The 27,907-nt window shown below is 48.4% G+C and overlaps 1 protein-coding gene across 1 annotated transcript in view; it reads right to left on the bottom strand.

Annotated features, from left to right (window-relative positions):
- LOC144754115 (butyrophilin subfamily 1 member A1-like) overlaps positions 1-27,907 on the bottom strand; it is a 588,580-nt gene that overhangs the window by 245,046 nt on the left and 315,627 nt on the right. Inside the window, exon 14 of the mRNA XM_078641681.1 lies at positions 20,306-20,326. Within this exon, the coding sequence (XP_078497807.1) occupies positions 20,306-20,326 (21 nt within the window). The remainder of the gene's footprint in view (positions 1-20,305; positions 20,327-27,907) is intronic.

Here is a 27,907-nt window from a genome sequence, read left to right as displayed (position 1 = left end):
GAGCTGTGGGTCCCGTGACACGTCCCCCGCCCCCAGCAGGGAGGCACAGAGATGCCCCCCCATGAGCGGGAAAGAAGAAGGAAGGCGGGAAAGAAGAAGGAAGACGACGCAGAGAGATACTGATCCCTCCCCCCCCCCCCCCCCCCATGAGAGAGGCACAGATAAGGTGGGTGGATAAATGATGGGTGGATGGATGGATGTAAAGCTGAAGGATGGATGGATGTGTGAAAAGGTGGGTGGGTGGATGAATGATGAGTGGATGGATGAATGATGGATGTATGGATAAAAGGATGAAAGGGTGGATGGATGAAGGACAGATTGGTGAAGGATAGATGTATGGATGGGAGGATGAAAGGGTGGACGGATGAAGGATGTATGGATGAAAGGGTGGATGGATGTATGGATGGCTAAAAGGTTGCATGGATGAATGATGCATGGATGGATGTGTGAAAAGGTGGGGGATGAATGATGGGTGGATGGATGAAGGATGGATGTATGGATGGGAGGATGAAAGGGTGGATGGATGAAGGATGTATGGATGAAAGGGTGGATGGATGAAGGATGGATGGATGAAAGGGTGGATGGATGAAAGGGTGGATGGATGAATGATGGATGGATGTGTAAAAACATGGGTGAATGGATGGATGAAAGGGTGGATGGATGAATGATGGATGTATGGATGGAAGGATGAAAGGGTGGATGGATGAAGGATAGATTGGTGAAGGATAGATGTATGGATGGGAGGATGAAAGGGTGGATGGATGAAGGATGTATGGATGAAAGGGTGGATGGATGTATGGATGGCTAAAAGGTTGCATGGATGAATGATGCATGGATGGATGTGTGAAAAGGTGGGGGGATGAATGATGGGTGGATGGATGAAGGATGGATGTATGGATGGGAGGATGAAAGGGTGGATGGATGAAGGATGGATGTATGGATGGGAGGATGAAAGGGTGGATGGATGAATGATGGATGTATGGATGGAGGATGAAAGGGTGGATGGATGTATGAATGGATAAAAGGTTGCATGGATGAATGATGGATGGATGTGTGAAAAGGTGGGTGGATGAATGATGGATGGAAGGGTGGATGGGTAAAGGATGGATGGATGTATGGATGGAAGGATGAAAGGGTGGATGGATGAAGGATGGATGTATGGATGGAAGGATGAAAGGGTGGATGGATGGATGTGCGAAAGTGTGGGTGGATGAATGATGGAGGGATGTGATGAGGTCTAACAGGCACATTTATGGTTGTCAAAAGTTAATGATGAGGAGTACCAATTTCTAGAAACGTTTGTCGGAAGGGGGTCCTTACGCCTAAAAAGGTTTTACAAGGGGGTCTCGGCATCAAAAAGTTTGAAGACCTCTGATCTAGGGAAATTGAGATATGTGTTTAGATTTGAGAGTTGGGATGGATTATGAGATGCTGCATTTAAAGGTTGGTTCAGAAAAGGGGGTGGTGATGAACAGAGTGCCTGAATTAAGCAGACCACTCTTACCCAGTCCAAAGATCAGGGCTTGATCCATCATCGTTTTTTAGCTCACTGCACCATCCCAGCTCAGAACTTGGCTATATGCAAATTAGTCTGTTCCTGTCCCAGTGAATGATGGGAACAGGGCAAACCACCCCCTTTTCTGAATCGTTTTTGGCCACTATAGGTGTGGCAGGGTATACTCAGACATGAGTCCCTTTCTCACTGCTCCATCAGGATTCAAGCAAGCCGGGCCGAAGAGGCTGAAATGCCAGAAACCGGTCCCCGGTAGCTTGTCTCCTTTCTGGTGAAGAATTGGCTTGGTAGTTTGGTCTGCCCTGTTCCCATGATGCACTGGGCCAGGGACAGACTAATTTGCATATAGCCAGGTTCTGAGCTGGGATGGGGCAGTGAGATAAATAACGGTGATGGATCAAGCCCTGATCTTTGGACTGGGTAAGAGTGGTCTGCTTAATTCAGACACTCTGTTCATCACCACCCCCTTTTCTGAATCGTTTTTGGCCACTATAGGTGTGGCAGGGTATACTCAGACATGAGTCCCTTTCTCCCTGCTCCATCAGGATTCAAGCAAGCCGGGCCGAAGAGGCTGAAATGCCAGAAACCGGTCCCCGGTAGCTTGTCTCCTTTCTGGTGAAGAATTGGCTTGGTAGTTTGGTCTGCCCTGTTCCCATGATGCACTGGGCCAGGGACAGACTAATTTGCATATAGCCAGGTTCTGAGCTGGGATGGGGCAGTGAGATAAATAACGGTGATGGATCAAGCCCTGATCTTTGGACTGGGTAAGAGTGGTCTGCTTAATTCAGACACTCTGTTCATCACCACCCCCTTTTCTGAATCGTTTTTGGCCACTATAGGTGTGGCAGGGTATACTCAGACATGAGTCCCTTTCTCACTGCTCCATCAGGATTCAAGCAAGCCGGGCCGAAGAGGCTGAAATGCCAGAAACCGGTCCCCGGTAGCTTGTCTCCTTTCTGGTGAAGAATTGGCTTGGTAGTTTGGTCTGCCCTGTTCCCATGATGCACTGGGCCAGGGACAGACTAGTTTGCATATAGCCAGGTTCTGAGCTGGGATGGGGCAGTGAGATAAATAACGGTGATGGATCAAGCCCTGATCTTTGGACTGGGTAAGAGTGGTCTGCTTAATTCAGACACTCTGTTCATCACCACCCCCTTTTCTGAAGCATTTAAAGGTTGGGGCAGGAAATATACCTGATTTGGGAATTGCTGGAATATAGGTGGTGTTCGTGACCAACCGTGTGCAGGTGAATTAAAATACTCACTAGGAATCCCAGCCGGGTTCTGTTAAGGAAGACAAAATCAAATAGTTTGTAAACCCTGCTCACGCCCTTGGTAGCTTGGCACGAGCAGACAGGCTTATCTCAGAGGCAGTGTGTAAAGCATGTGTGACCACATACAGTAACCCAGTGACTACACTACAAACGGACACCACACAAGGTTTATATTAAAAATAAGTATTCTTTATATAGACTTAAAACAAGACCAAAAACGACAAAAATCCACAATACTATACTTAAAAATGGTAGTTTTAGCTCAGTTCAGTTCAGTCTTAAGATGCAACACTTTGCGTCAATGTACCTTACCATGCGTTGCGCTTCCACAATAAGTAATATTGCAGCGATGGAAATGCGGCAAAGTTCCGGTGCAAAGAAATAAAGACGTGAAGATCTTCCAGGTGCGGGTCGTTTCTCCGAGGATGCGAGAAGTCTCGGTTCGATGTGTTGACTGCAGCGGCGACACCCTTGTTCAGTGATGCGACGGCAACAGCCTTGGCTGCAACACTCTTCTCTGACATTGCGAGAGCCTTCTGCACAATGCGGCGACATCTAAGATGCGACGGCGGTAGCTCCGATAGCTGCGCTCTTCTCCGGGGATGCGTGGCACTTTTCTCGATGCGGTGCAATAGGACAGCTACAGCGCCGACATCCACGATGCGACATCAGAAGCAGCGACACGCTTCCTCTTCGTTGCAAGACGCTTCTCTCGATGCGGTGCAATACGAAAGCGACAGCGCCGACATTCACGTTGCGATGGCAGCAGCCGCGACGGCAACACGCTTCTTCCTCATTGAGTCGCGCTTACAGCTCCTTGCAACACGCAGTCCCTTAGAAGGCCCCAAAAACAGCAGCAGGCACTTCCAAAGAACTCTGGGGAGCTGGGAGTTGAAGTCTGTTGTCCCTGAGACTTCAGCAGGAGGCAAGCTCTTTTCCAAGCCCTTAGAGATCCTTCACAAGTTGAAAATAAAGTACACAAAATTCCTTTCACCTTTCTTTGGCAGTCAAGCAACCACTGCAGGCCAATCCCCCAAGCAGCACTTCAGCTTAGGGATAGTCTCTCCTCAGTTTCTTCAGGTTCCTCTCCTCAGCAAAGGTTTCTTCTTGTAGTCCAAAAGTGATCTAAATTCTTGGGATCACGGTCCCAATACTTATACCCCAAAATCCTTTTTCATCTGAGGGCAGAGGGGCCTTTGCCTAGTCCAAACCAGTTCTTGAGCACTCTGTTTACATGACTCCTTCTTTCCTTTCACAGTGCAGGGCAGAAACATCAAACACCTCACAGGAGGTGAAGCCAGCATTTTGGAGGGAAAGCACAGCCTTGGAGCACTTTGTTGACAGTATTCCTTCTCTTCTTTCACTGTGCAGGGCAGAATCCCAGGAGGTGGACCCAGCATTGTGGAAGGCAGGCACAGCCCTATTCAAGGTTCTGGTGCAACTCCTCCCACCCATCTAGATGCAGATCTCTCTATTCACCACTGGGCTGACTCATTCTGTCTCCTGGAATCCCCCAGCCCTGTCACTCGAACTCCAGACAAGGAATACACGACCTAGAAGAGGCAGGCTTAGATAGTAAGACAAAAAAATGCCTACTTTCTAAAAGTGGTATTTTCAAACACAGAATGTTAAACCAACTTCACTAAAAGGTGTATTTTATCATGCATAATAAACTCAAATTTCTACCATGTTCCCTGAGTCAGTTAGGATTATAAGATGTAATAATCTAACTGCCCATTCTGGCCTATGGAGAACAGTTACCCTTGCAATAGTGAAAAACGAAAATGGCTGTAATTCACTATTAGGACATGCCACACACACCAGGGCATGCCCTACCATATACTTATAATGCACCCTGCCCTTGGGCCTACCGTAGGGGTGTCTGATATGAAGAAAAGGTAAGGTTTAGGGACTGGCAAGTGGGTGCACTTGCCCAGTTAGGATGACAGTACCAGACTGCAGACAGGATCTGCAATGGTAGGCCTTACACACACTTTTACAGGCTGCTTCTGTGGATGGCACAACCAGTGCGTTATGCCCACTAGCAGCACTTGGTTAACAAGCCCTGGTCACACTCAGTGCACTGCATTAGAATCTGATAAGTAAACCAAATCAGCCAATCATGGAATCACTAATCCATACAACAATTTACAATAGGGAGAGCATATGCACTTTAGCACTGATCAGCAGTGGTAAAGTGCCCAGAGTCATAAAACCAACAAAAATAGGTCAGACAAAATACAGGAGGAAGGCAAAAAGTTCAGGGATGACCCTGCAAAAAGGGCCAAGTCAAACATCAATGTTCAATCAAGTATAAAAGTATGGATGAATGTAGGGTCATTGATTGCCACCAACTCTCTGGGAGCCGTGCTGCACCACAACTAGCCCCAGAATCCACTTAACTCCCAAGGGGGAGGAGTAAGACTGCACCCGCGCGGTCCTAGCGTGCCAACGATCACCGCGGCGTGGGATGCACCACCGTCTCGCCAGGAGCCATGCAGCACCACCCAGGGGGGACTACTAGCCCCAGAATCCACTCAACTCCCAGGGGGAGGAGTAAGACTGCAACCGCACACTCAAAGCGCGCCAACAATCAACCCGACACGGGACACGCACTGGCTGTCAACGGCAGGAGGAGGCTGGGCTGGGCTGGGCCCCCTCTCTTGGTCTCATTACACTGTGAGTGGAGGTGTTGTTCTGGATATTATCTGAACTGTATGTGTTACTACTAACAATAGCTACTGGTCGCTGAAATTTGTGGTCATCAAGAAAGTTACTAGTGGGAGGTTGCATGCAGATTGGATGTTAAAAATGGTGAAAAGGAAATTACCCAGTACTAAATTAGAGGAACAGTTTAGCAATCCAAAAGATGTGAAAATGACCCTGCTAAACTACCTCACGGGCGCAGTGGGCGCCATCGAAAAACAGATCTTCACAGTAGAAGAGTCATTAAGTGTAGAATCGCAGGGGCTAACAGGGAATAGTCAAGAAAAAACGATACCTGTTAAAGGGACAGTGGAGGAATGCCCACCAGAAAACCCGAGTCTAGGGCAAAGTAGAAATGGTTGCATTCAAGTTGTTATTGATGATATAGATGATGTCTCAAACAGTGATCAAGATACTGATACCCTACCCCCCAAAGACCGAAGTAACCCAAAGCTGTCAAAGAACCCCGAAACTATCCAGGTAGAAACATATCAGGCCCCCCGTGAATGTCCCGTCTAAGACTATTCTGATTAAACAACAAGGGAAAAGGGTAGCTTACTGACCCAAAAGGGAAAAGACAATGTTCCACATTCATAAAATAAATGCAACGCACAATCCAATACTGATAGTAAAAAAATTGAAAATCTATTTACAGAGCTAACAAGTTATGTTAAATACTATATAGGCAGTCTGGAAGCTAGATTAGACCGAATCGAAATAGGTCTAGAGAAGGTTATTAAAAACCAGAACACTATACTACAGAATGAGAGCCCACGCAAACCAGGCATTATTAATAGCGCATTTACCATAACTAGATGCCAAAGCCCAAATTCTACTGATAACTCTTCAGGAACGTCCCGAAGAACAGCTAAAAGGGGTGGGGTACAAAATAATGTCGCTGTATGCACACATAGTAGCACTACAAGAGAGGCTGGAGCGCCACGTATTTTAGGGAAGAGAACACCAGAGAGACCTCAGGGGGGTAGTCTAGCATGTGAAACGCAAATAAAACCACGCTCAATTACACCTAGCTCCCATGAAAGCCACCAACATGTATATAACCTAGATCTTCACCCGGCAGCAACCCCCTTTGCAGTGATTTTGGCAAATGTCCCCGATCCCCAGCCAGGAAAAGTTGAAACATGGATCACATTGAAGAAAAAGGCCATTCACTGCCTGCGGAGCGGAGTAGGTCTGACTACTGAAATGTTTAGGGCTTTTAAGATGGTAAGGCATGTACCTTGGGTAGGAAAAGGTAGAAAAACTTTTGTTGGGGGATTGTGTTGATCTCTCCTTTGGTTTACCCTCCCTGGTTAGGGAAGTGTTGAAAAGAGTAGGATATAAAAACATCACTGATACAGGCATAAATGTCCTCCCTTTGGGCTTTTTTTAGCAACCCAATTGGATTAACAGGCACAATGAGAGTCATCCAAGAGCACTTAGAGTACTGCCCAAATGTACTATAACCTGGAGGTGTCAAATAGATTTGGGCCCCTCCAATCACTATATGAGAACGATTGACTACCTGTAAATAGAGAACAGATGTTTGATTTGAGGGACTATGATAACTTAATGGACTATGAGGCACGTAGGACCAATCATAAAAAAGACCCAGAAGACAGGTAGGGGGAGAACATGGATATAAAGGAAGGAGATATTGGGTCGGGGCCTAGAACCAGTGGACCATTAAAGTTAAGTCTGGCCAGTGTCCCAAATTGGGAGTATGGGGCCTGAGCGGGCTTGTCAGACCAACTCTCCCCCGGAAATAATGATTCTGGACAAACAGATTTCTCAGAAGGTTATTAGTGTGTTCGTTTGGAATATAGCAGGCCCCCGGAGTAAAGAAAATAACTTAGCGTGGCTTGACTTTATCAATACATTTGAAATCCTGTGTTTCCAGGAGACCTGGTTGGCAGAGGAAGTCCACATTGAAGGATATAAGACATACCACACACCAGCAATACACTTAAAATATGGCAGACACAAGAGGGGGCTTGCCTTTACATTTCAAATCTGCTGGAGGTACAAAAAATTACCCTGATAAAATCTGCTATTTATTACCAGATAGTATCCATACATGTGGACCCAAATTGTATTTTAACTGTAATACATTTTTACTTTAATATAGAGAAGGGCCAGCTGGGGGACATTTTAAGACAGCTTAGTGATGATGTTGGTAAATTAAGGATTCCAAAAGATACAGATATGATTACTATCTGGGGGTAGATTTTAATGTTAACCTATGCTCAAAAGCAGGGCTAGATGTCTTTGGCTTAACGTCAGAAGAGGACGACCCACTAACACATTTTGATCATTCAGAAAGGGAGGAAAAATTCCATGAATTTCTGTTTTCTCACGACTATGGTTTTGCAAACCGGTTGTGTACCCCTAGAGTGAACTTTGACTATACCTTTATAGGCAGAGGCTTCCAATCTATAATAGATTTTATAATTGTTCCAAATTGTTATGCAAACTGGGTAGCAAATGATAAAATCCACTCAAATGTCATGAGTGACCACTTGCCCCTAAGTATTGACATAGCACTGTCAGACGTCATTGATCAGCAAATAAATAATAAATTGGTCTGGACCCAGGGCGTATCCCTCTCCCATCAAAATGGATACACCTTGCATTGGGACAGTTGTGACTCGGTCGAGCTGAATAAGCAAATCAGATCTAAGGCTTATGACTCAATTTTAGTATGCTTGCAGGAAGGTACCACTCATGAAAGAACCTTGAATGCCTTTTCAAAGATTACTTCGACTATTCAAAATCTGCTCAGAGTTGAAAATAAGGGCACACGAAATCGCAAAAATGGGTGGTTTGATTCAAGTTGCTCAAACTCATACTCTTGATTAAAAGAGGTCCTTCATGGGACAGAGAGAGACCAAGGCGAGTTTAGAGAGTGTAGAAAGTGTTATAATTTGGCACGAAGAACCCGAAAGAAAGAGCTCAAAAATCAAGCATGGGTGGCACTCTACGAAGCATCACTGAGTAAAGATTATTCTATATTTTGGTGGACAGTGAACGCGCTGTTTTTTAAAACCAAAAATGTCGCGACAATAGCGGTCACAAAAGACGGAAAACATGGGTAGACTTTTTATCAAAGGTCTATAGCACCCAGGTGAACGAGGAAATCACTCCAGTTCAGCTACCGTTGTGTTGAATAGGCAGACATCCATGGGCCACTCAAATATGCATGATCAACAGTGGAACCTGGGCTGGATGCAGGTGACGTACGCAAGACAGAAGCTCAGACGGTAACTGATGCACAAGACTACCAGTGGCAGTGCTCCCAACAGATGCAGGATACGTGCTCTGTACAGTTCCACGTGATGGGGGTTGTGCATGTGCCTGGGATGTCCTGCCATTGTATTGATGGGTCTTGTAGAACAAGCACTCTTCTGATCTGCGGCAGTTAATTGGATGATATGTCACAGCACGGAGCAATGAGTCATATGTGTGTGCAATGATTGGACGTATGGGTTGTTGTGTATGTAAGTGTCAAGGGCATCAGATGCAAGTGTACCTCTTGCAGGGACTTCTGTGTGTGTGGTGTGGATACGTTTGTCTTTCATTAGCTCTTTGCGTGGTGAGGGAGTCGTAATAATCTGGTATGGTATCTCTCTCAGGGGCGCTAGCCGCATTCAAGACCAAGGTAGGAGGTGCAGATGTCCTTCTGCCTTATGTATTGAGACAAAGGAGATTTCATCCCTAATATTAGTCTGGAAATGTGATGTAACTTTCGTGCTGCAATCGAGGCCAGGCCTTGGGCTTATGGTGCACCAATAGGGATACACACACAACAATTGGAATGTATGAGCCAAGAGCCCGATTGGCCTTGTGCTCCTTGTACAATGTCTCTCCCTCTCTCTCTTTCTCTCTCTACCTCTCTGTCACTCCCTCTTTCTCTTTTTCTCTCTCTCTCGCTCTCCCTCTCTCACTCTTTATCTCTATCTCTCTCTCTCTCTCTTTCTCTCCCCCTCTCTCTCTCTCTCTTTATCTCTCCATCTTTCTCTCTCTCTCTCTCTTTCTCTTTCTCTCTCGCTGTCTTTTGATGAGTGCATGACACTCCTTCTTATCTTGAATTTTGTCTTGCAGGCTGTGACCTACAGATTGTCCAGGGAAGACCCGCCATGACTCTTCTAAATAGATGTTTTGAGTTAAATTTAAATGTAATATTTTGTTTGGAATTTTAATGATGGATGAATGATTCTCCTTTTTCTGACCACACATGACTGTTAACTGTTGTAATTGTGCAACATCATGGGAATTGTTTTGTTCATGATTTTTGTAATGTTTATGTGAAATATCTTTTTCCGGGGGGGGGGGGGGCGTGCCCGGGGTAGGGCCACGGGGGAGGATGGGGTGGGGTCCTGGGGGTGGTGGCGGTGGGTGTTGTGGCCCTCTGGGGTGTCCGAGCTGCATGATCAGTGTCTCCATTGCTTGTGTTGGTCTTCAGATGTGGCTCTGGGCTGGGCTCCCTTTCATGCTGCAGGTAGTTGTCCTGCTTACCACCAGTAAAAGGCAGATGTTAAATCCCTGCTGTTAACGCGCCTTATCGCATGTTTTGTGTTGTTATCGCAGATCGGGCTGGTCATTGAGAATGTTGTGAAGTGGTGTTGTCGCTGTTTTTTGCACGGGAACTCCTCAGTCAGTCAGTCAAAGTTCTTTAGTTCGATTAATTAAAATCATAAAAGACAATACAAAATCATCTTCCGCACGTTAAAATTATATAAAAGATTAAGAACACATTTGATTCTTACAATTCATATAAACAAGATTTAAGATACTTTAAAACAGTATAAAATGTACGAGAGTTCCTTATCTAACGGCAATTTGAATCCAGTATAAAGTGCATCATTTGGTATCATTTAGTATATCAATTAATGGCCATAACCCCATTTGAACCTGCACAATGATTACAGTTAAAGAAGTCTCCTTTTGTTTAACCTGGCTGCTGCCAACAAAAAACTGGCTACACTATAGGTAACCTGGACAGAACTAAGCATTTGTAAATAAAGGAGGGCAGGCCTTACTTGTACAAAACCAGATTCCCACAGAATTGGATTTAATTTTTTTTTACGCGCCACCATGTAGTGCTCGCAGAACATTACCAAGTGGAGCGTATCCTGTAAGGAAAAGCTGTCACAAGTACATGGTGTTGTGTCTTCTGGTTTCCCTCATTTAGGATATATACCTAATGTGAGATGAATAAGGTTGAACCGGAATCTGACCAAAAGAAAGCGGTGGAGGGCTTGGTGACATACTTCAGATACGGTTCAATCACTGGGGAGATTAATAAACCGTAAATGGATCTCGCCATAGGTTTTCTAAGTTCTTCCTCCTCCCTTTCTGCCTCCAGCAGGTTGCGAAAATTATGCTTGATCCACCCTATGTCCTCCTTCTTAATGTCCTGTGGCGATGAATACAATTCTGGTTGGCCCAACCTGCCGCATGCCGCTCTGACATATGACAGCCATGGGACCCTATCCGCCTTCTCAAGGGCAACACAATCCTTCAATATCAGGTGGTTAAGAGTGATCTCTTCGGTCAGCCAGGTTTTGACCCAACGAATCAACGGAGCCATTTTCAAATAGTCTGAGACATAACCCAGTCCCACTTCACAGTGTATAGAGAATGTAGGGGATGATTGCGGGAGTGACAGAAGGGATCTGAGGAATCTATTTTCTGCAGTTTGTATCTTAGACGATACTACGTAACCCCAGATATCCGAACCATAGGAGGAAATTGCCAAACACTTTCATTTATAAATCTTTAGCATTGCTTCCATGGGTCTTGCTCCCAATCTCTTGGAAAAGTTCAAAAGAGCTGTAGTAGATCTTGCTACTACGTTGCTCTTTAGCTTCATCTGAGGGCCCCAGTTCCCCTTCTCGTCAAATAGAACTCCCAAGTAGGAGAAAAACGGCACCCTCGACATTTCGGTACCGTTGCACGTGAAGGTTTTAACCTTCATGTTTTTATTCCGTGCTCCGGCAACCATTACATGGGATTTTGTGGTATTAACCTTTAAATCCAGGGCTTCCATAAAACTGCCAAAGTGATCCAACAGACTCTGTAGACCCATGCCCGTGCGTGCAAGTAGGATGGCATCATCCGCGTACAGGAGGACCGGGATACCCGACTCACCTATACGCGGAATATCCAGTGTAGCCAAGTCCATTGATTTTTCAAGGGCATTGATTTAAATAGTAAAAAAAGGTGCCATCATACAGCCTTGTCTGACCCCCTTTCTAGAGCTAAATTGCCCAGTACACCGGCCTTCCCTCGTAACCCTGACAGAGGCGGACAGGTCCTGAGGAAGATCACTTAAAAAATTGACCAAGGACGCATCCAAACCCATCTCCCGCAAAATAAACCATAATTTTGAACGGTTAACTAAATCAAATGCCGACGATAGGTCCATGAAACCCAAATATAAAAGTCCCTCCTTCACGACAGTGTATTTACTTATAAGGAAGTATAAATTTAAACATTAGTCCATGGTACCCCTGTGTGCTCTAAAACCATACTGGAGGTTGGAGAGGACCCCCCTATCTGTAAGCCAATCCCCCAATCTCTGTAAAATGACCCTGTCCAAGATTTTAACTGCAGAGTCCAACAATGAGATTGGCCTATAACAGGCGGGGTCCCCTCTATTCAACCTTATTTAAAAATAGGAACTATGACCAAAGAGGACCAAGAGGACGGGAAACCCGCAGTGGACACCGCGTTAAACACATTGGTCAGAATTTTTGCCCAAAATTGTTAATACAGGATGTACAAATCTGCAGGAACCCCATACGGCCTGGGGCCTTATTTCTGCTTGTCTCTTTAATCGCCCTTTCTACCTCAGCCAAGTAGACGGGCATAGCATGCCGAACAGTAGCAAAGTCGGCAAATGCTGGACCCCTCTGCTCTAAAATGCTTTTAAAGTGTACAAGCCAACTCTCATCCGGGATCACATAGTCCATGTCCAGATTCTCCTGGTCCGAGAAGAACGGCTGATTAATAACAGCCCAGAATTTCCTGCTGTCCCTTCTCACATCCATGGATTGCAGGTTTTCCCAAGCCTCCTCCTTAATTTGACGCTTGCGTGTTATAATTGCAATTTTGTACTCCATACGGAGATCAGCAACTAGGGCTCTATTCCTCGGTCTATGTTTAAGTGCCTTAAGTAAGGCACCGTGAGCAATTGAACAGTTTTTGTCGAACCATTTATAGGCCCTCCTTGTGTGGGCAGTGTCACCACCCTCTAGATCTTTGGAGATCTGCTTACACACTGCTACATAAGCATCAACAACATCAACTCCTGCAGCAGTGTCGTCCAAGCAGACAGCCAGGTTGGCCTCAGTTTTAAGTGCGAGTTCCTCAAAGAAAGCTTCTGTGACAACCCTGTTCCATTTAATCCGTCTCCCCTAGTCTGTGGTCGACAGATGCCTAGGCGCCCCCCCTCTTAAGTCATTCTGGTTCCTGAAAATTACAAAATCAACTTCCAGCAAAACCGGGTTATGGTCGCTGAAAGTTGAAGTCACTACGCTATAGACCATAGTTTTGGCCAAGACACCAGGGGATAAAAAAATGTAATCAATAACGGTGTTTGCCCCTCTCCCTATAAAGGTAGGAGCTCTCGCCTCACCATTACCAATACCTGGTTCAAATAGATTCATATTGGAGAGGAGAACTTCGAGGGCCTCTCCCTCCTTACTGTGCTCAAAGTGGGGCACCCCCTCACATGGTGACCCTCCATAAATGCCATTATAGCAGTCCCACAAGCAAGGATGTATAATAAAATCTCCCAGAAGAACCACCTCTGGGGCAGAAGAAAGATCTTGTTTATAGACTGACAAAAATTGCTCCAGGGCGCTCAGATGCTCGGTCAAAGATGAGCCCTCCCTAGAGTTATAAAAATTAATAAGTAAAAAATTCTGCTGCTCGGAAATAATCCATTCAAATATGAGGAAGTTCATTGAGGCAGTTTCCAGTTTCTTAAAAGCCCCTACCAAATTCAGCGAAAAAAGAACGAGCAATCCCCCTTAAGGTCTTCCCACTAATCCAGGGACTGCAGGGATGGAGAAACTAAGATACCCGTGCAATAAAAAACTGGAATAGGTGTCCCCGGTCTCCTGGAGGGCAAGAATATCATACTGCTTAATGAACTCCAGCCAAATGGGATCCGTGGCTTTAGATCTAATGCCTGCCACGTTCCAGGTCAAGATTTTGCATATGGGCCTCTGGGGTCCTACCTCAACCCTCTCCTCTACCGAGCTGCAAGGTAGTCAATCGTTCGTGTTCATTGAGGCCAAGGGAGAGAAACGATTAGTGAAACCTATCTCTACTGAGGTTGGACCACCCTGCTGAGCAACAACAAATTTGTTGGGGGATCCCCTTTCTGCCCTCCTTGACAACTCTCGTGTAGACCTTTGTTGTGTGGTATTATAAGCCTGATAGTGTGACGGCGCAAGATGGTGCGAGGGGGCCCTTCCTGATTTATCACAATGGTTTTCCTAATTGGCCTTGTAGGCCTATCCGGGGGATAAAAAAAGCCAAGAGGGAGAGGTCTAATACCATCATTTGTCAGGTCTGAAGCATCCCAGAACAGTCTTTGAGCGCTGGCCTGATTGTTGAAATTTACCACTAGGCAATCCCCTGGAATACATTTTGGGTGACGCCCTACCCAGCTAACCTTCCTTGCCATGATGACGGTGCTTGTAATGTCTGTTCCTCCACTACTAAACTGGGAACAACATTCCCCGGCAGAAACCATGAGGTCATGGGTAGTCTCGCCTGGGCCAGCCCTTGCTGGGGGAACCCCTGTAAAAACGGGCACTAAAGGGGGCAGCCTCCGGAGGCAACTCCAGGCAAATATCCCTACAGAGAGCCGGCTTAACTCCATAGTTAATGCTCGGTGTCCCAACCCTTGTGGGCCCCCGTCCCTCCTGGACACCCCCATTAACCAGGCTTCTTTCCCTTAAAGCTTCTGGGGCCTTATTTATAGTTTTAGCCCTAGATTGAGTAACATTTAGATTTTGAGAGTTGACCAAGTTCTCCATTTGGCCTGATTGTTGTTTGAGAAAAACATACATTTTCTCACATTTTCCCAAAAGTCCCGCTACACATACATTTAGAGTGTCCACAATGTCTTTAGCAATGGCCACCAGTGTGGGTTCAAGTCTTGATGTGAACAGGTCTTCTACAATGTTACAAACATGATCCCTTATGCTGGCATCCCGATAAGTAGCCTTGCTCGGAAGATTTTTCCTCTTAGAAGCTTTTATCAAAGACCTTCGCCTACGAGTATTCTTGAGGGGGAGGGCCAATGGGGTTGTAACCTTTTGGGAGGGTTGAGAGTGCGGGGGACTTGAAGGAGCAATAAGGTGCTCAATTGTGGAAAGGGTGTTTGCAATCACAATTGTAGGTTCCAATGGTACACTTGGGGTATAATCAGTTTCTAATACTGGGTCAATGTTGGCAGAACCCAGCACCAGTTCCTTCTCAGCATATGCTATTTCCCTGCTCAAAACACCTACAGCAGAGGTCAAGTAAGAAATTATGGATTCCGATTTCCTGGGAATCTTAGCATGTTTACCTTCGTGTTCGCTCCGGCATAGCTGCTTTCTCTTCCCCATAGCGAGTGTCAGTGGGGTGGCCCAGCCCGGCCTCTGCCGTCCTCGGACGGCCTCAGACGGCCCGCCCTTTGCCCGGGCTTAGCCCGGGATGCTCCCGCGCGCGACTGGCGGGGCGAGAGGCGTTCCCTCCAGTTAAGGCGCCTCCGGGCGCGTCGATGTCGTCACAGCTGCGTCTGCAGCCTGGGGCAGCTGGGTAGTGTAGTTTACCCGGCGGCGGCGCGATGTTCAGCACAGCCAGGCAAGGTTCCGTGTCCCTCACGGAGATGTAGAGGAAGGTAGATGCAAGGTGTAAGCCGTTGCCCTCACGGCGTACTCATCTGAGTGAGCTGTGACCCCCGAGAGCTTTCGGCGCTCCCTCCAGTTAAGGCGCCTCCGGGCGCGTCAATGTCGTCACAGCCGTGCCTGCAGCCTGGGGCAGCTGGGTAGTGTGGTTTACCCGGCGGCGGCGCGATGTTCAGCGCGGCCAGGCAAGGTTCCGTGTCCCTCACGGAGATGTAGAGGAAGGTAGATGCAAGGTGTAAGCCGTTGCCCTCACGGCGTACTGCTCTGAGTGAGCTGTGACCCCCGAGACCTTTCGGCGCTCCCTCCAGTTAAGGCGCCTCTGGGCGCGTCGATGGCCTCACAGCCGCGCCTGCAGCCTGGGGCAGCTGGGTAGTGTAGTATACGCGGCGGCGGCGCGATGTTCAGCGCGGCCAGGCAAGGTTCCGTGTCCCTCAGGGAGATGTAGATGAAGGTAGATGCAAGGTGTAAGCCGTTGCCCTCACGGCGTACTGCTCTGAGTGAGCTCTGACCCCCGAGAGCTTTCGGCGCTCCCTCCTGTTAAGGCGCCTCCGGGCGCGTCGATGTCGTCACAGCCGTGCCTGCAGCCTGGGGCAGCTGGGTAGTGTAGTTTACCCGGCGGCGGCGTGATGTTCAGCATGGCCAGGCAAGGTTCTGTGTCCCTCACGGAGATGTAGAGGAAGGCAGATGCAAGGTGAAAGCCGTTGCCCTCACGGCGTACTGCTCGGAGTGAGCTGTGACCCCCGAGAGCTTTCGGCACTCCCTCCAGTTAAGGCGCCTCCGGGCGCGACGATGCCGTCACAGCCGCACCTGCAGCCTGGGGCAGCTGGGAAGTGTAGTTTACCCGGCGGCGGCACGATGTTCAGCGCGGCCAGGCAAGGTTCTGTGTCCCTCAAGGAGATGTAGAGGAAGGTAGATGCAAGGTGTAAGCCGTTGCCCTCACAGCGCACTGCTCTGAGTGAGCTGTGACCCCCGAGAGCTTTCGGCGCTCCCTCCAGTTAAGGCGCCTCCGGGCGCGTCGATATCGTCACAGCTGCGCCTGCAGCCTGGGGCAGTTGGGTAGTGTAGTTTATCCGGCGGCGGCGCGATGTTCAGCGCGGCCAGGCAAGGTTCCGTGTCCCTCACGGAGATGTAGAGTAAGGTAGATGCAAGGTGTAAGCCTTTGCCCTCACGGCGTACTCATCTGAGTGAGCTGTGACCCCGAGAGCTTTCGGCGCTCCCTCCAGTTAAGGCGCCTCCGGGTGCGTCAATGTCGTCACAGATATGTCTGCAGCCTGGGGCAGCTGGGTAGTATAGTTTAACCGGCGGCAGCGTGATGTTCAGCGTGGCCAGGCAAGGTTCCGTGTCCCTCACGGAGATGTAGAGGAAGGTAGATGCAAGGTGTAAGTCGTTGCCCTCACGGCGTACTGCTCTGAGTGAGCTGTGACCCCCGTGAGCTTTCGGCGCTCCCTCTAGTTGAGGCGCCTCCAGGTGCGTCGATGTCATCACAGTAGCGCCTGCAGCCTGGGGCAGCTGGGTAGTGTAGTTTACCCGGCGGCGGCGCGATGTTCAGCGCGGCCAGGCAACGTTCCGTGTCCCTCACGGAGATGTAGAGGAAGGTAGATGCAAGGTGTAAGCCGTTGCCCTCACGGCGTACTGCTCTGAGTGAGCCGTGACCCCCGAGAGCTTTCGGCGCTCCCTCCAGTTAAGGCGCCTCCGGGCGCGTCGATGGCGGAACAGCCGCGCCTGCAGCCAGGGGCAGCTGGGTAGTGTAGTTTACCCGGCGGCGGCGCGATGTCCAGCACCGCCAGGCAAGGTTCCGTGTCCCTCACGGAGATGTAGAGGAAGGTAGATGCAAGGTTTAAGCCGTTGCCCTCACGGCGTACTGCTCTGAGTGAGCTGTGACCCCCGAGAGCTTTCGGCGCTCCCTCCAGTTAAGGCGCCTCCAGGCGCGTCGATGTCGTCACAGCCGTGCCTGCAGCCTGGGGCAGCTGGGTAGTGTAGTTTACCCGGCGGCGGCGGCGTGATGTTCAGCGTGGCCAGGCAAGGTTCTGTGTCCCTCACGGAGATGTAGAGGAAGGTAGATGCAAGGTGAAAGCCGTTGCCCTCGCGGCGTACTGCTCTGAGTGATCTGTGAGCCCCGAGAGCTTTCGGCGCTCCCTCCAGTTAAGGCGCCTCCGGGCGCGTCGATGTCGTCACAGCCGTGCCTGCAGCCTGGGGCAGCTGGGTAGTGTAGTTTACCCGGCTGCGGCGCGATGTTCAGCACGGCCTGGCAAGGTTCCGTGTCCCTCACGGAGATGTAGAGGAAGGTAGATGCAAGGTGTAAGCCGCTGCCCTCACGGCGTACTGCTCTGAGTGAGCTGTGACCCACGAGAGCTTTCGGTGCTCCCTCCAGTTAAGGCGCCTCCGGGCGCGTCGATGTCGTCACAGCCGTGCCTGCAGCCTGGGGCTGCTGGATAGTGTAGTTTACCCAGCGGTAGCGCAATGTTCAGCGCGGCCAGGCAAGGTTCCGTGTCCCTCACGGAGATGTAGAGGAAGGTAGAAGCAAGGTGTAAGCCGTTGCCCTCACGGCGTACTACTCTGAGTGAGCTGTGACCCCAGGAACTCCTACTCTGCATCTCATTAGCTTTAGTTGCTGGTGTCATCTGTGGCGATGTTTTTTGTGGATGCTACCGCAGGAAAAGTGGTGATATCGGCTGTGAGCACCAGCTTGTGAATGGTGCGTAAAACTTATCACAACGTTTGCTGCACTAAAGTTGCGATAACTCGGCGATACGTCCTTGAGAATATGCCCCTAGGTATTTTCTGTCACAGCTTAGCAGTGTGTGCAAGGCTAGAACATAAACCATCACCAGCTGAAGGCCACATCTCCTCACTGACACATAATATTTGCCTCGATACCCATGGCTGGAAGGCGTTCTTTATGCATGATACGATATCTGAGTTTCTATATTATCTGACGTCCGATTTTATCTTATCCTACTTTTTATTTTGAAAACAATGACAGGTTTTTCAGACATTAAAGTAAGAATTGGACAAGACAACCAAGAAGCAAATGAGCCAACTCCTTTATCATAGTGATACTGTTAACATTTATAAACAATCCTGCACAGCAGGTAATTATGGTACAGGAATTTCTGATATTTCTAGATATCTCAAATACTTCTCACGTTCTAGTATAGGAAATGTATGATACTGTAAGCCCTCTTTAAAGGACGCCACTGTTAAGAAGATGTTTTGTAACTTGTACCCTGTAATTTATACCTATTGCAAGAGGTTGTGTCATTTGTATTGAACAGATTAAATAAACATGGGATTCAAAACTTAGAAATCACAGAAGGGTGAATACTTTTTTATGCCTATTATAAGTGAAACTCCGAAGAGCTACAGTGAATGGGGAATACCCATCTCACTTGAAGGAAGTACCCAATATTACAACAAAGGTTTCCCTTATACTGTAGTAATTGTTTTTTTGAGTGTGTCATGAAAAACAACTCAAAGGTTCAGGTATTCTGAGCCCTGCCATGTGTGCTAATATGATACTCCGTCTGGGCTGGAACCCCTCAGAGTTGCAGCAGAAGCTGGAACATAAACAGCAACCGGCTGAAGGTCACTTCTCTCTGCGGTTGCCTCCGACTGAGGTTTCTGCTACCCGACTGCATGACATCTGCCTCAATATCCCTGGAGTGAAGCTAATATTTAGCTAATGTCTGATATCTGGTTTTTATAGTATTTGATTGCTGATTATATCAAAATAAGACAAATGCTCATTGTTGCAAATGCACTAATGTCGATCATCATAGTGAGAAGATATTGATAACATTTTGATACAATCCTAGATAGCAGGTGCATATGGTGCAGACATTTCTAGTATTTTTTCGCAGCTCTAAAACTTCACGCTTTCTAAAAAAAAAAAAAAGACTAAAATTAGCCAAAAAAGTTTAAATTGTAGCGTCTGAAAGGACAACGTGATGGAAATAGGAAAGTCTGAATGGGATTGTCCCAGGTTTCCTGACACATTCTCCAACAGCTATGAACCACTGCGGAGCTTCTGATGGACCTCTCCAGGATCATTGCAGGCTGACTATAGGTAAATAAAAAGAGGTTTCAAAGCCAGAAAGGGATAATGGAGCAGCAGCCTTTACCTCTTGGGCTGTTCTGGCCAGACAAAGTCAGTGTTTTTACCATAGCAGAGGGTGGGATCTATTTGTATCTCATGTCGAGCTCGATCCCGGAAAGGGAGGGAAGCCCGGAGTTGACCCTGGAGGTTCTGCACGCGGAGCTGTGGGATTGGCACCACCCGCACCCTGTGCTGCGCCAGCTGACAGGCAAGGGGAAGTCGAAGAGCGACGGTGCTTCTTTGACTTCTTCCTGTGCTTCGACTTCCCTGACCCCGAGTGCAAAGACTTCGACGAGGAGTGATGACGATGATGACTCCGCGACCGGTCCCTCGACCTCCCACGGGACCAGGACCTGGAGTGGCATGGAGCCAACTGCCCAGTCTCGAGTAACTTATGGGACCGCTCCCGCAAAGTCTTTGGGCATCCCTCGTACACCAGGTGTCATACGACTCGATAAAGAAGTTGACAAAAGTCGCAAAAAGATTAGTAAAAACTGTACTAGAGGTAACGCTCTTCCCTGATCTGCGCTGGCTAGCGCAGAAAAAGAAAGAACTGATGTCAGCGCACGAGTGCGGCGTCTAAGTAGCTACCGCAACGTCATCCCGGCAACCACGATGCAAATGACGATCGCGGAGCTGACCGACGCCACCTTCCGACGTGCAGGGGTACTGCTGACGAAAAAACTTTCCAGATCCAGTCTGACGCCAGGGGGTAATTCTAAGGTAAGGAATCTATAACTAACATGTTTCTTTCAGATTTACTTTTATATAAGATCTAATTATGATTGCTCAATTTATAAACTTACCTCTTTCTTTAATTAAATCACCTATAAGAGAAAATGTAGAGAAAACTAATTTAATTTGGTTTTCAGATGTGTAAAATATTTCATCATCATATACTTTATTCAGAGTTTTCAACCATAAAAGTACATAAACATATACAGTACATATGCAAAACTAAAGATACACAAACTCGATTTACAAAACGGTGCTGTGTCATGCCATTAAAAAATGTAAATGATCAATGGAAGTGTACCTTTAAAATGTAACAAATAAAATATTGTATAATTAGTTACAATTGGCATTTAAAAAGATATGTAGTTAAAATACAACAAATAAAGGACACCGATGCTAAGGGTCATATAACAAATACATAGGTACTGGGAGACTGAGACAAAGAGAAAGCATAATCTGAAAGCCAATCACTCCAGCACCCTGTATCTGATGGACCTGTTATGTTATGTTATGTTATTTAATCTTTTGTATAGCGCAACGGTTACTCAAAAAGAGTGTCCCGGCGCTTTAGGTAAGGAGAACTAATTCAGAATAACATAACACAGTAAAAAAGACTACACAACAAACAGATAAAAAGGGACAGCTGGGAGGCCTACTGAGTAAACAGCCAGGTTTTAAGACCTCTCCTAAAGTCAAGAAGAGTAGTAGCCCCCCGAAGTGGGAGCGGAAGCGAGTTCCACATCTGTGGAGCCAGCAGGCTGAAAGAACGGCCACCCAGACGAGCTCTCTTAACTCGAGGGACAACCGCCAGCAGTAGAGATTCTGACCTCAGAGAGCGGGCCGGGTGGTAAAAGGCCAGTCTCTTTTGGAGATGCTTTGCTCCCACAGCATGGAGTACCTTGTAGGCCAACGTCATAGCCTTGAAGGCGATCCGTTTGCGAATGGGTAGCCAGTGCAGCGTCAGCAGTAGCCCCGAGACGCTGGCACGTCTGTTAAGACCAAAAATGGCCCTGGCCGCCGCATTCTGCGCAACTTGAAGCCGCTGCAGCGGGTGCTCTGGTAGGCCCAGGTAAAGAATGTTGGCATAATCCAACCTGGAGCCTATCAGAGCCTGCACAGTCAGCCTCCTGTGCTCCTCCGACAGAAGAGGCAGAAACCTCCGCAGCATTTTTAATAGACCGAAGCAGGTGCCGGTCACCCCAAGGATCTGCTCTAAGGAAGGTACTAGGATACCGCATAGCAACTAACTGAGAGGATACTGTACAGAGGAACCATGTGGTAACCTCTAGTAGACGGCATGCAAATTGCTTCCAAAAACCAATGATCCATGTTTTTCTTGGCCAGGTATAACCAGAACAGAATAAAATAACGTTCACTAGTGACTCATCTGGCTGTTCGCAAACTGGACATACTGTACTTATTGAATTAAAATGGTTCCACTTTGATAATAAAGACATTAATGGTAAAGTTTCCAGGAGGGATTTAAGGTAAAGGGACTTTGCAGCAAATGGGTTAATAAAATCCAAGAAGGGTTTAAATTGAAAATCAAGGTTAAAAAAAAAAAAGAGAACTAAGCAACCCTTCGAACACATTCTGGAATTTGCTGGAATTTACATGGTCCCAGAATGCATCCTTAGGTGTAGTCTTGAATAGATAGGTCGGGGATGCCGAGTAGGCCCATGGGTTCCCTAAAGGCGATGTGTACTAGCAAAATTTGGACAAAAGATAACCACTTAATTTCACCATGACTGTCCAGTGATACTAGCTCCTCCAAGGGTCCACGATGGTCGGCAAGATCTGCATAGTGTTTCAACCTTCTCCAATAATGTAACAACCTCAATTAGGTCTCATATGTCATTGAATTGAGGCCCCGATCTCGTCTTAATTGTATTAGCGGAGTATTATACGGGGGGTTAGTCAGTGCTCTCAAGAATGTATTCTCCTCTACCTCAAGTTTAGTCAGACTCCAAGTGCCCCATACTTTGGCCCCCTACAGGGCACTGCCCTTGGCTTTAACCCATGACACCTAAAGAGGGGGGCGTGGCTTTGAAGCCAACGATGGCGGACGCGTGAGCTGAAAGCTCCGCACCAGCCAGGTTAATTATCCTGAATATAGGTGACTCCACCAGGTCCCGGCGGCGCAATGCTGGGGGCCCACATCACGAGAACTATTAGAGGCTGCTGGCGTATGCTGACCCCGAGTACCTGCTGAGAATTTCCAAACAATCGTAACCAAGTGGAGATCGCTGCAGTAAAATGGCGGCCTGAGGAGAAACGGACTACAGAACATCGGACGGAGTCACCCGTACCGGCTGGCAGCGGTGACCGGCAGGCATATCCAATGGCCTGGAGGCACATTAAAGTAAAACGGACTACATCTGAAGTTGGTGTGATGCCGAGGCTGAGTTTGGGACTGCGAGATCGGCGAGCCTTGAAGTGCGCTCAGACATCACACGGGAGCTGAAAGCCCACAACGGGGAGCAGCGCTGCGGCCTCAGTGAAGAGCGGTGAGTGAAGTACAGGCACCGGGAGGATCGTCAGCCTTGGGGTGGTGCATGAGATGAGCGCTTAGCTGCGCAGTCGGAGGTTTGGTTGGGTGCGCCATAGCTTGAAGAGAATGTAGCGGATAATAGACCGGCGGCCCACAGTCGGTGGGAAGCGTATGCTGGCTTGTGCAGAGCTTGCCGAGATCCCCATGGTTCCTGAGGCCTTGTGGAGTGGGGGGAGTCAGGATCGAGGAGCAGGGCCACCTGGACCTGCCTGAAGATGGCTAATATCAGACCTTCCCCCAGCAATTGAGAGGGTTGACAATCTGCACGATTGAGAGAGGTGTTGCTGCTCGACCTTCTCCCCTCACCGTGATTGGTGCCGTTCCATGAGAAGGGGGTTCCGTTCCCTGCACCGCCACCACGAACTGCAAAAACGGGTGAGCTTGAGTACCTTTGCGTTGGCCAGTGAGGTGGAGGAGGGACTATCCTGGGGTGAGTAAGTTTGGAAATTGCATGAAGTACTTTTCTGCAGGATTTGGGCCCAAATTGTCACCCGTCACCCTCCGCTGCTCATAGTCTTACTTGACGTTCCAGTCTGAGTGGGACAGACGCACACAAACTGGCTGCTGTCTTGAGGTGGGACTGTTAAATTGCTCACCCTTACCCAAAGGCCCCCATGGACTAAAGGTCATTGGTTTGTATCCATCAGTGCGCTGTGTCGATATCAAATAGGGGTACTAGGTAGGTTGGAGTACACTTACTCCTGCGCATCAGACCCTCGCTGCACAGGTCGGAGACTTGACCACTAGAGTCAATGTCCTAGAAAGGCGGACAGAGGATGCAGAAGGACGCATTAGGAGGAACAATGTAAGGGTCCTTGGACTTCCGGAAGGAGTGAAAGGATCGGACATGGCCCAATATCTGGAGACATGGCTCCGGGAGGTAGAGGCGTCTGAAGGACTCTATACTTTGGAGCATGTGCACAGAGTGCCAGCCAGATCACCGGCTCCTGGGTGGCCACTGCGAGCTGTGGTGGCCAAATTTCTCCATTTCTGAGACAGGAACCTACTGTTAAAGAAAGCACAAACAGCTCGGCCCTACAAAGTGGATAATAACAAGGTGTTCCTATTCTCGGACTACACCATGGAAGTCCAGAGACTCCATACCTCCTTTTTGGAAGTAAAAAGAGCACTGAGGGTTGAGGGTATTCAGTATGCACTGATGTTCCCGGCTAAACTCAAAATAATGCTAGATGGGAAAACTCATTTCTATGAGGATCCCAAGACGGCCTAGGAATGGGTTGAGGCCTACAGAACAGAGGGTAATCTGTCTACATGAGCCCCCTCGCGGCCATCGCACGCCAACACAACCTCAACATAATCTCCTACGCCGACGACACCCAACTGATCCTCTCCCTGACCAACGACCCCGCCGCCGCCAGAGCCAACCTGCACGAAGGGATGAGAGCTGTAGCCGAGTGGATGACGACCAGCCGCCTGAAACTGAACTCAGACAAGACGGAGGTCCTCATCCTGGGCTCCTCGCCCTCCGCCTGGGACGACTCCTGGTGGCCCCCCGCCCTTGGCACCGCACCCAACCCGACGGACCACGCACGCAACCTGGGCTTCATCCTGGACTCCTCCCTCTCCATGACCAGACAAGTCAACGCCGTCTCCTCGTCTTGCTTCAACATCCTGCGCATGCTACGGAAGATCTTCTGGTGGATCCCCACCGAGACCAGGAAGACTGTCACCCAGGCCCTCGTCACCAGCCGACTGGACTACGGCAACGCCCTCTACGCCGGAACCACTGCCAAGCTCCAGAAGAGACTCCAGCGGATCCAGAACGCCTCAGCCAGACTCATCCTCGACATCCCACGAAACAGCCACATCTCCGGGCACCTAAGAGACCTGCACTGGCTCCCCGTCAACAAAAGAATCACCTTCCGTCTCCTCACCCACGCTCACAAAGCCCTACACGACCAAGGCCCGAGCTACCTCAACAACCGAATCAACTTCTACGCTCCCAAGCGCCACCTCAGATCAACCAGCCACGCCCTCGCCGCCGTCCCCCGCATCCGAAGAGCGACAACAGGAGGAAGGTCCTTCTCCTACCTGGCCGCCAAGACCTGGAACTCCCTCCCGACCAACCTGCGCCTGACCCAGGACCACCTATCCTTCAGGAAGAAGCTTAAGACCTGGCTGTTCGAGCAGTAAAGGCACCCCCCCCCCTCCTAGCGCCTTGAGACCCTACGGGTGAGTAGTGCGCTCTATAAATGTACTGATTGATTGATTGATTAATCCCAGACCGCGCTCGGAACACAGACCTGAATCGGTAACCCACGAGAAACGACTGAGGAGACAACAGACGATAGACCACAATTAAACCAAGTCCTTCTAAGACAGCAATAGAAGGAGCAGAAGCACTGAAGGCCATGTCTGTCATGATACGTAGCAGAGACGCCTCCCTGGACAGGGACTCGGAAGCGAAATATAGAACTGAGAACTCTGAGACTGATGACTCACACGTTGATAGTGGTTCTATGCCTGTAGTTACTCCTCAAATGGCTGATGAGCTCATGTGACCTGTGATAAGTTTCTCTCTTTCTATTTTATGTTTCTGCTCTGTTGGGGAATGGTTGGGTGGGCATCTGGGTGGGCGTACCTGGGTGGGGTTAGAACGGCCCGCCAGGCTGTGACGGCTTCTTGCCTCTTTCACTATTAAATAAGCTGAGAGGGAAGACCACGCTTCCCCGTAAGCACTGGTGCTAGTAGCCTAGTGCCTTTACTGCCTGTTGTAGGTAACTGTTATGCAGTATTACTGTAAATTTGGGAAGCTGACAGTTATCAGACCGCTTGTGGGTTGGGGAGTTTTACGGTTGGGGTTGTTGCTATACACCGGATGATATGGCATGATTTTGTGGGCGGATGGGGGGTGGAAGGAAGGGGCCTGTACATGCTAATGGCTGGCAATGCTGATTGACTGGAGGAGTATAGATTTCTAACTTGGAATATTAGAGGTATGGGTTCCTCCTTGAAACGCTAGAGTATCCAGAATTATATCAGACGCAGGGGTGCACATGTGGTCCTCCTACAGAAGACGCACCTTACGGAGATCAAGGTCACTAGACTCAGACGTAGGTGGAGAGGACAACTCTTTACAACCACGTACTCGGCCTTTGCAAGGGCATGTTAATATGGATCCACCCGGGGTTTCCCTTCTCCCTCACTCAGAAAATAATAGACACAGAGCGGAGGTTCGTAGCCATCACCAGCACTTTAAATGGGAAAGAGATAGCGGTATGCAGTGTGTATGCACCTAACTGGGAGCAGCTTCCCTTTCTCAAAGCATTTATTGGGTAAATTGGCAGGAATATCACCTGGAAACTTAGTAGTGGGAGAAGACATCAATTGTGTGTATGATGTGGAGTAGGATCGATCGACTCCTTCACTACATCTGGACTGTGGGATGGGGCTTGCTGGACATATGGAGGTTACAAAATACACAATGCAGATAATACTCCTATTATTCACATTTATATGATTTACACACAAGATTGGATATTGTCCAATGTGGTGACAGGAGGAATATCTGGGTAGATCCCTTTCTGATCCTAGTCCCCTACTCTTGCGATTTACACCCACCCCTGAGAGGATCCCCATTCCCTTGTGGTGGTTGGACCCAGCGTTGTTGGAGGATGATGGTTTCCGCCAACTCCTATCTGCAGCTTTGGGACACTACTTTGCCGAAAATCAATAGACAGCAAGCTCCCCATTAGTGGAATGGGAAGTGTTTAAAGTGGTGATCCGGGGACACTGTATGGGACAGAAGGTGGGGATCTGAAGGATGGTGACCCAGGAACTAGATGAATTAGAAGGACAAATCCTGACACTGGATAGGGAAATTGCAGGTGATTCTTCTTTGCAGGGTAAATTGGCAGAAGTGAAAAGCCTCTATAATTCCACATGGGATAGATTGAGGGCATTAGACCACAAAACCTACCAATTGAAACAACACATGGAGGGAGGTAAAGCTGGACGTTTGCTGGCCTGGTTGATTAGGCCGGAAAGTAAGGGTACACCTATCCCCATTATAACGGAGGCACAGGGCCAGATCATTTCCTCTCCAAGGGCTATTAAAGCTGCGTTTCATACCTATTATGAGTCGCTTTATGGGTTGCTGGAGGTGAGCCGGGAGGGTGAACCCCTTTTATATCTCGAAGGCTTGAGACTGCCAAGCTTAGACCGCGACACTGAAAACTCGTTGGCACTACCAGTTACAGCGGGAGTAATTAGAAAGGCTATCAGAGATATGGCGAGAGGGAAAACACCGGGACCTGATGGCCTCCCTGCTGAATTTTACGCTACCTTTGTAGATATTCTAACCCCAAAACTAGCACAGGTGTATGCCATTGCACTTAAATAACAGCTCCTGCTGCCCTCAATTAATAATGCCTAAAACCAAAAACACACATGCCCAATTGACTGAGTTTTGACTACTATCCATGTTAAATATGGATTTTAAGATACTGAGCAAGGCGCTGGGAACTAGGCTCTTGCCTCATATGAGGTGCTTGGTTCATGAGGACCAAAAAGGTATTATTCCTACACGATCCACGTCCAACAACCTTCGGCGACTGTACCACGTCATGTTCCATTCGGATATAGGGAACTTCCCAGATGCACTAGTAATTGTGATAGATTTGGAAAAAGCTTTTGATTCTTTGCGCTGGGATTTTTAACTAGCAGTAATGGAGAAAATGCAGATGGGAGAAGGATGGCAGAAGTGGATTTGTCTTCTATACACAAAACCTTGAGCACGTATGCGTACTGGCCACGTAATATCGACTCCGTATCTTATTCATAGAGGCACCAGACTGGGATGTCCCCTGTTGCCCCGGATTTTCGCACTAGCGATGGAACCACTGGCGGAACACTTTAGACAAGAAGGGAGTATATTGGGGATCCCCCTCGAAGGACCGAACACATTATATCGCTCTATGCTGATGATGTGTTAATATATTTGCGGGTTGACCTCAGTGGGATACACACAGCGATACGCATATTGGAAGAATTTGCGGGACTCCCTGGTCTACGCTTGAATCGGCGGAAAACTTCTCTGTTACCGCTGCACCCCGCTGCACCCCGCTCTCCCGAGGCCACCAGTATTACCGCCTAGCCTACA

Source organism: Lissotriton helveticus, chromosome 5_1, assembly GCF_964261635.1.
Source record: "Lissotriton helveticus chromosome 5_1, aLisHel1.1, whole genome shotgun sequence".
Lineage (NCBI taxonomy): Eukaryota > Metazoa > Chordata > Amphibia > Caudata > Salamandridae > Lissotriton > Lissotriton helveticus.
Note: the sequence above shows the minus strand (reverse complement) of the source record. Positions and strands in the feature narration are given on the sequence as shown.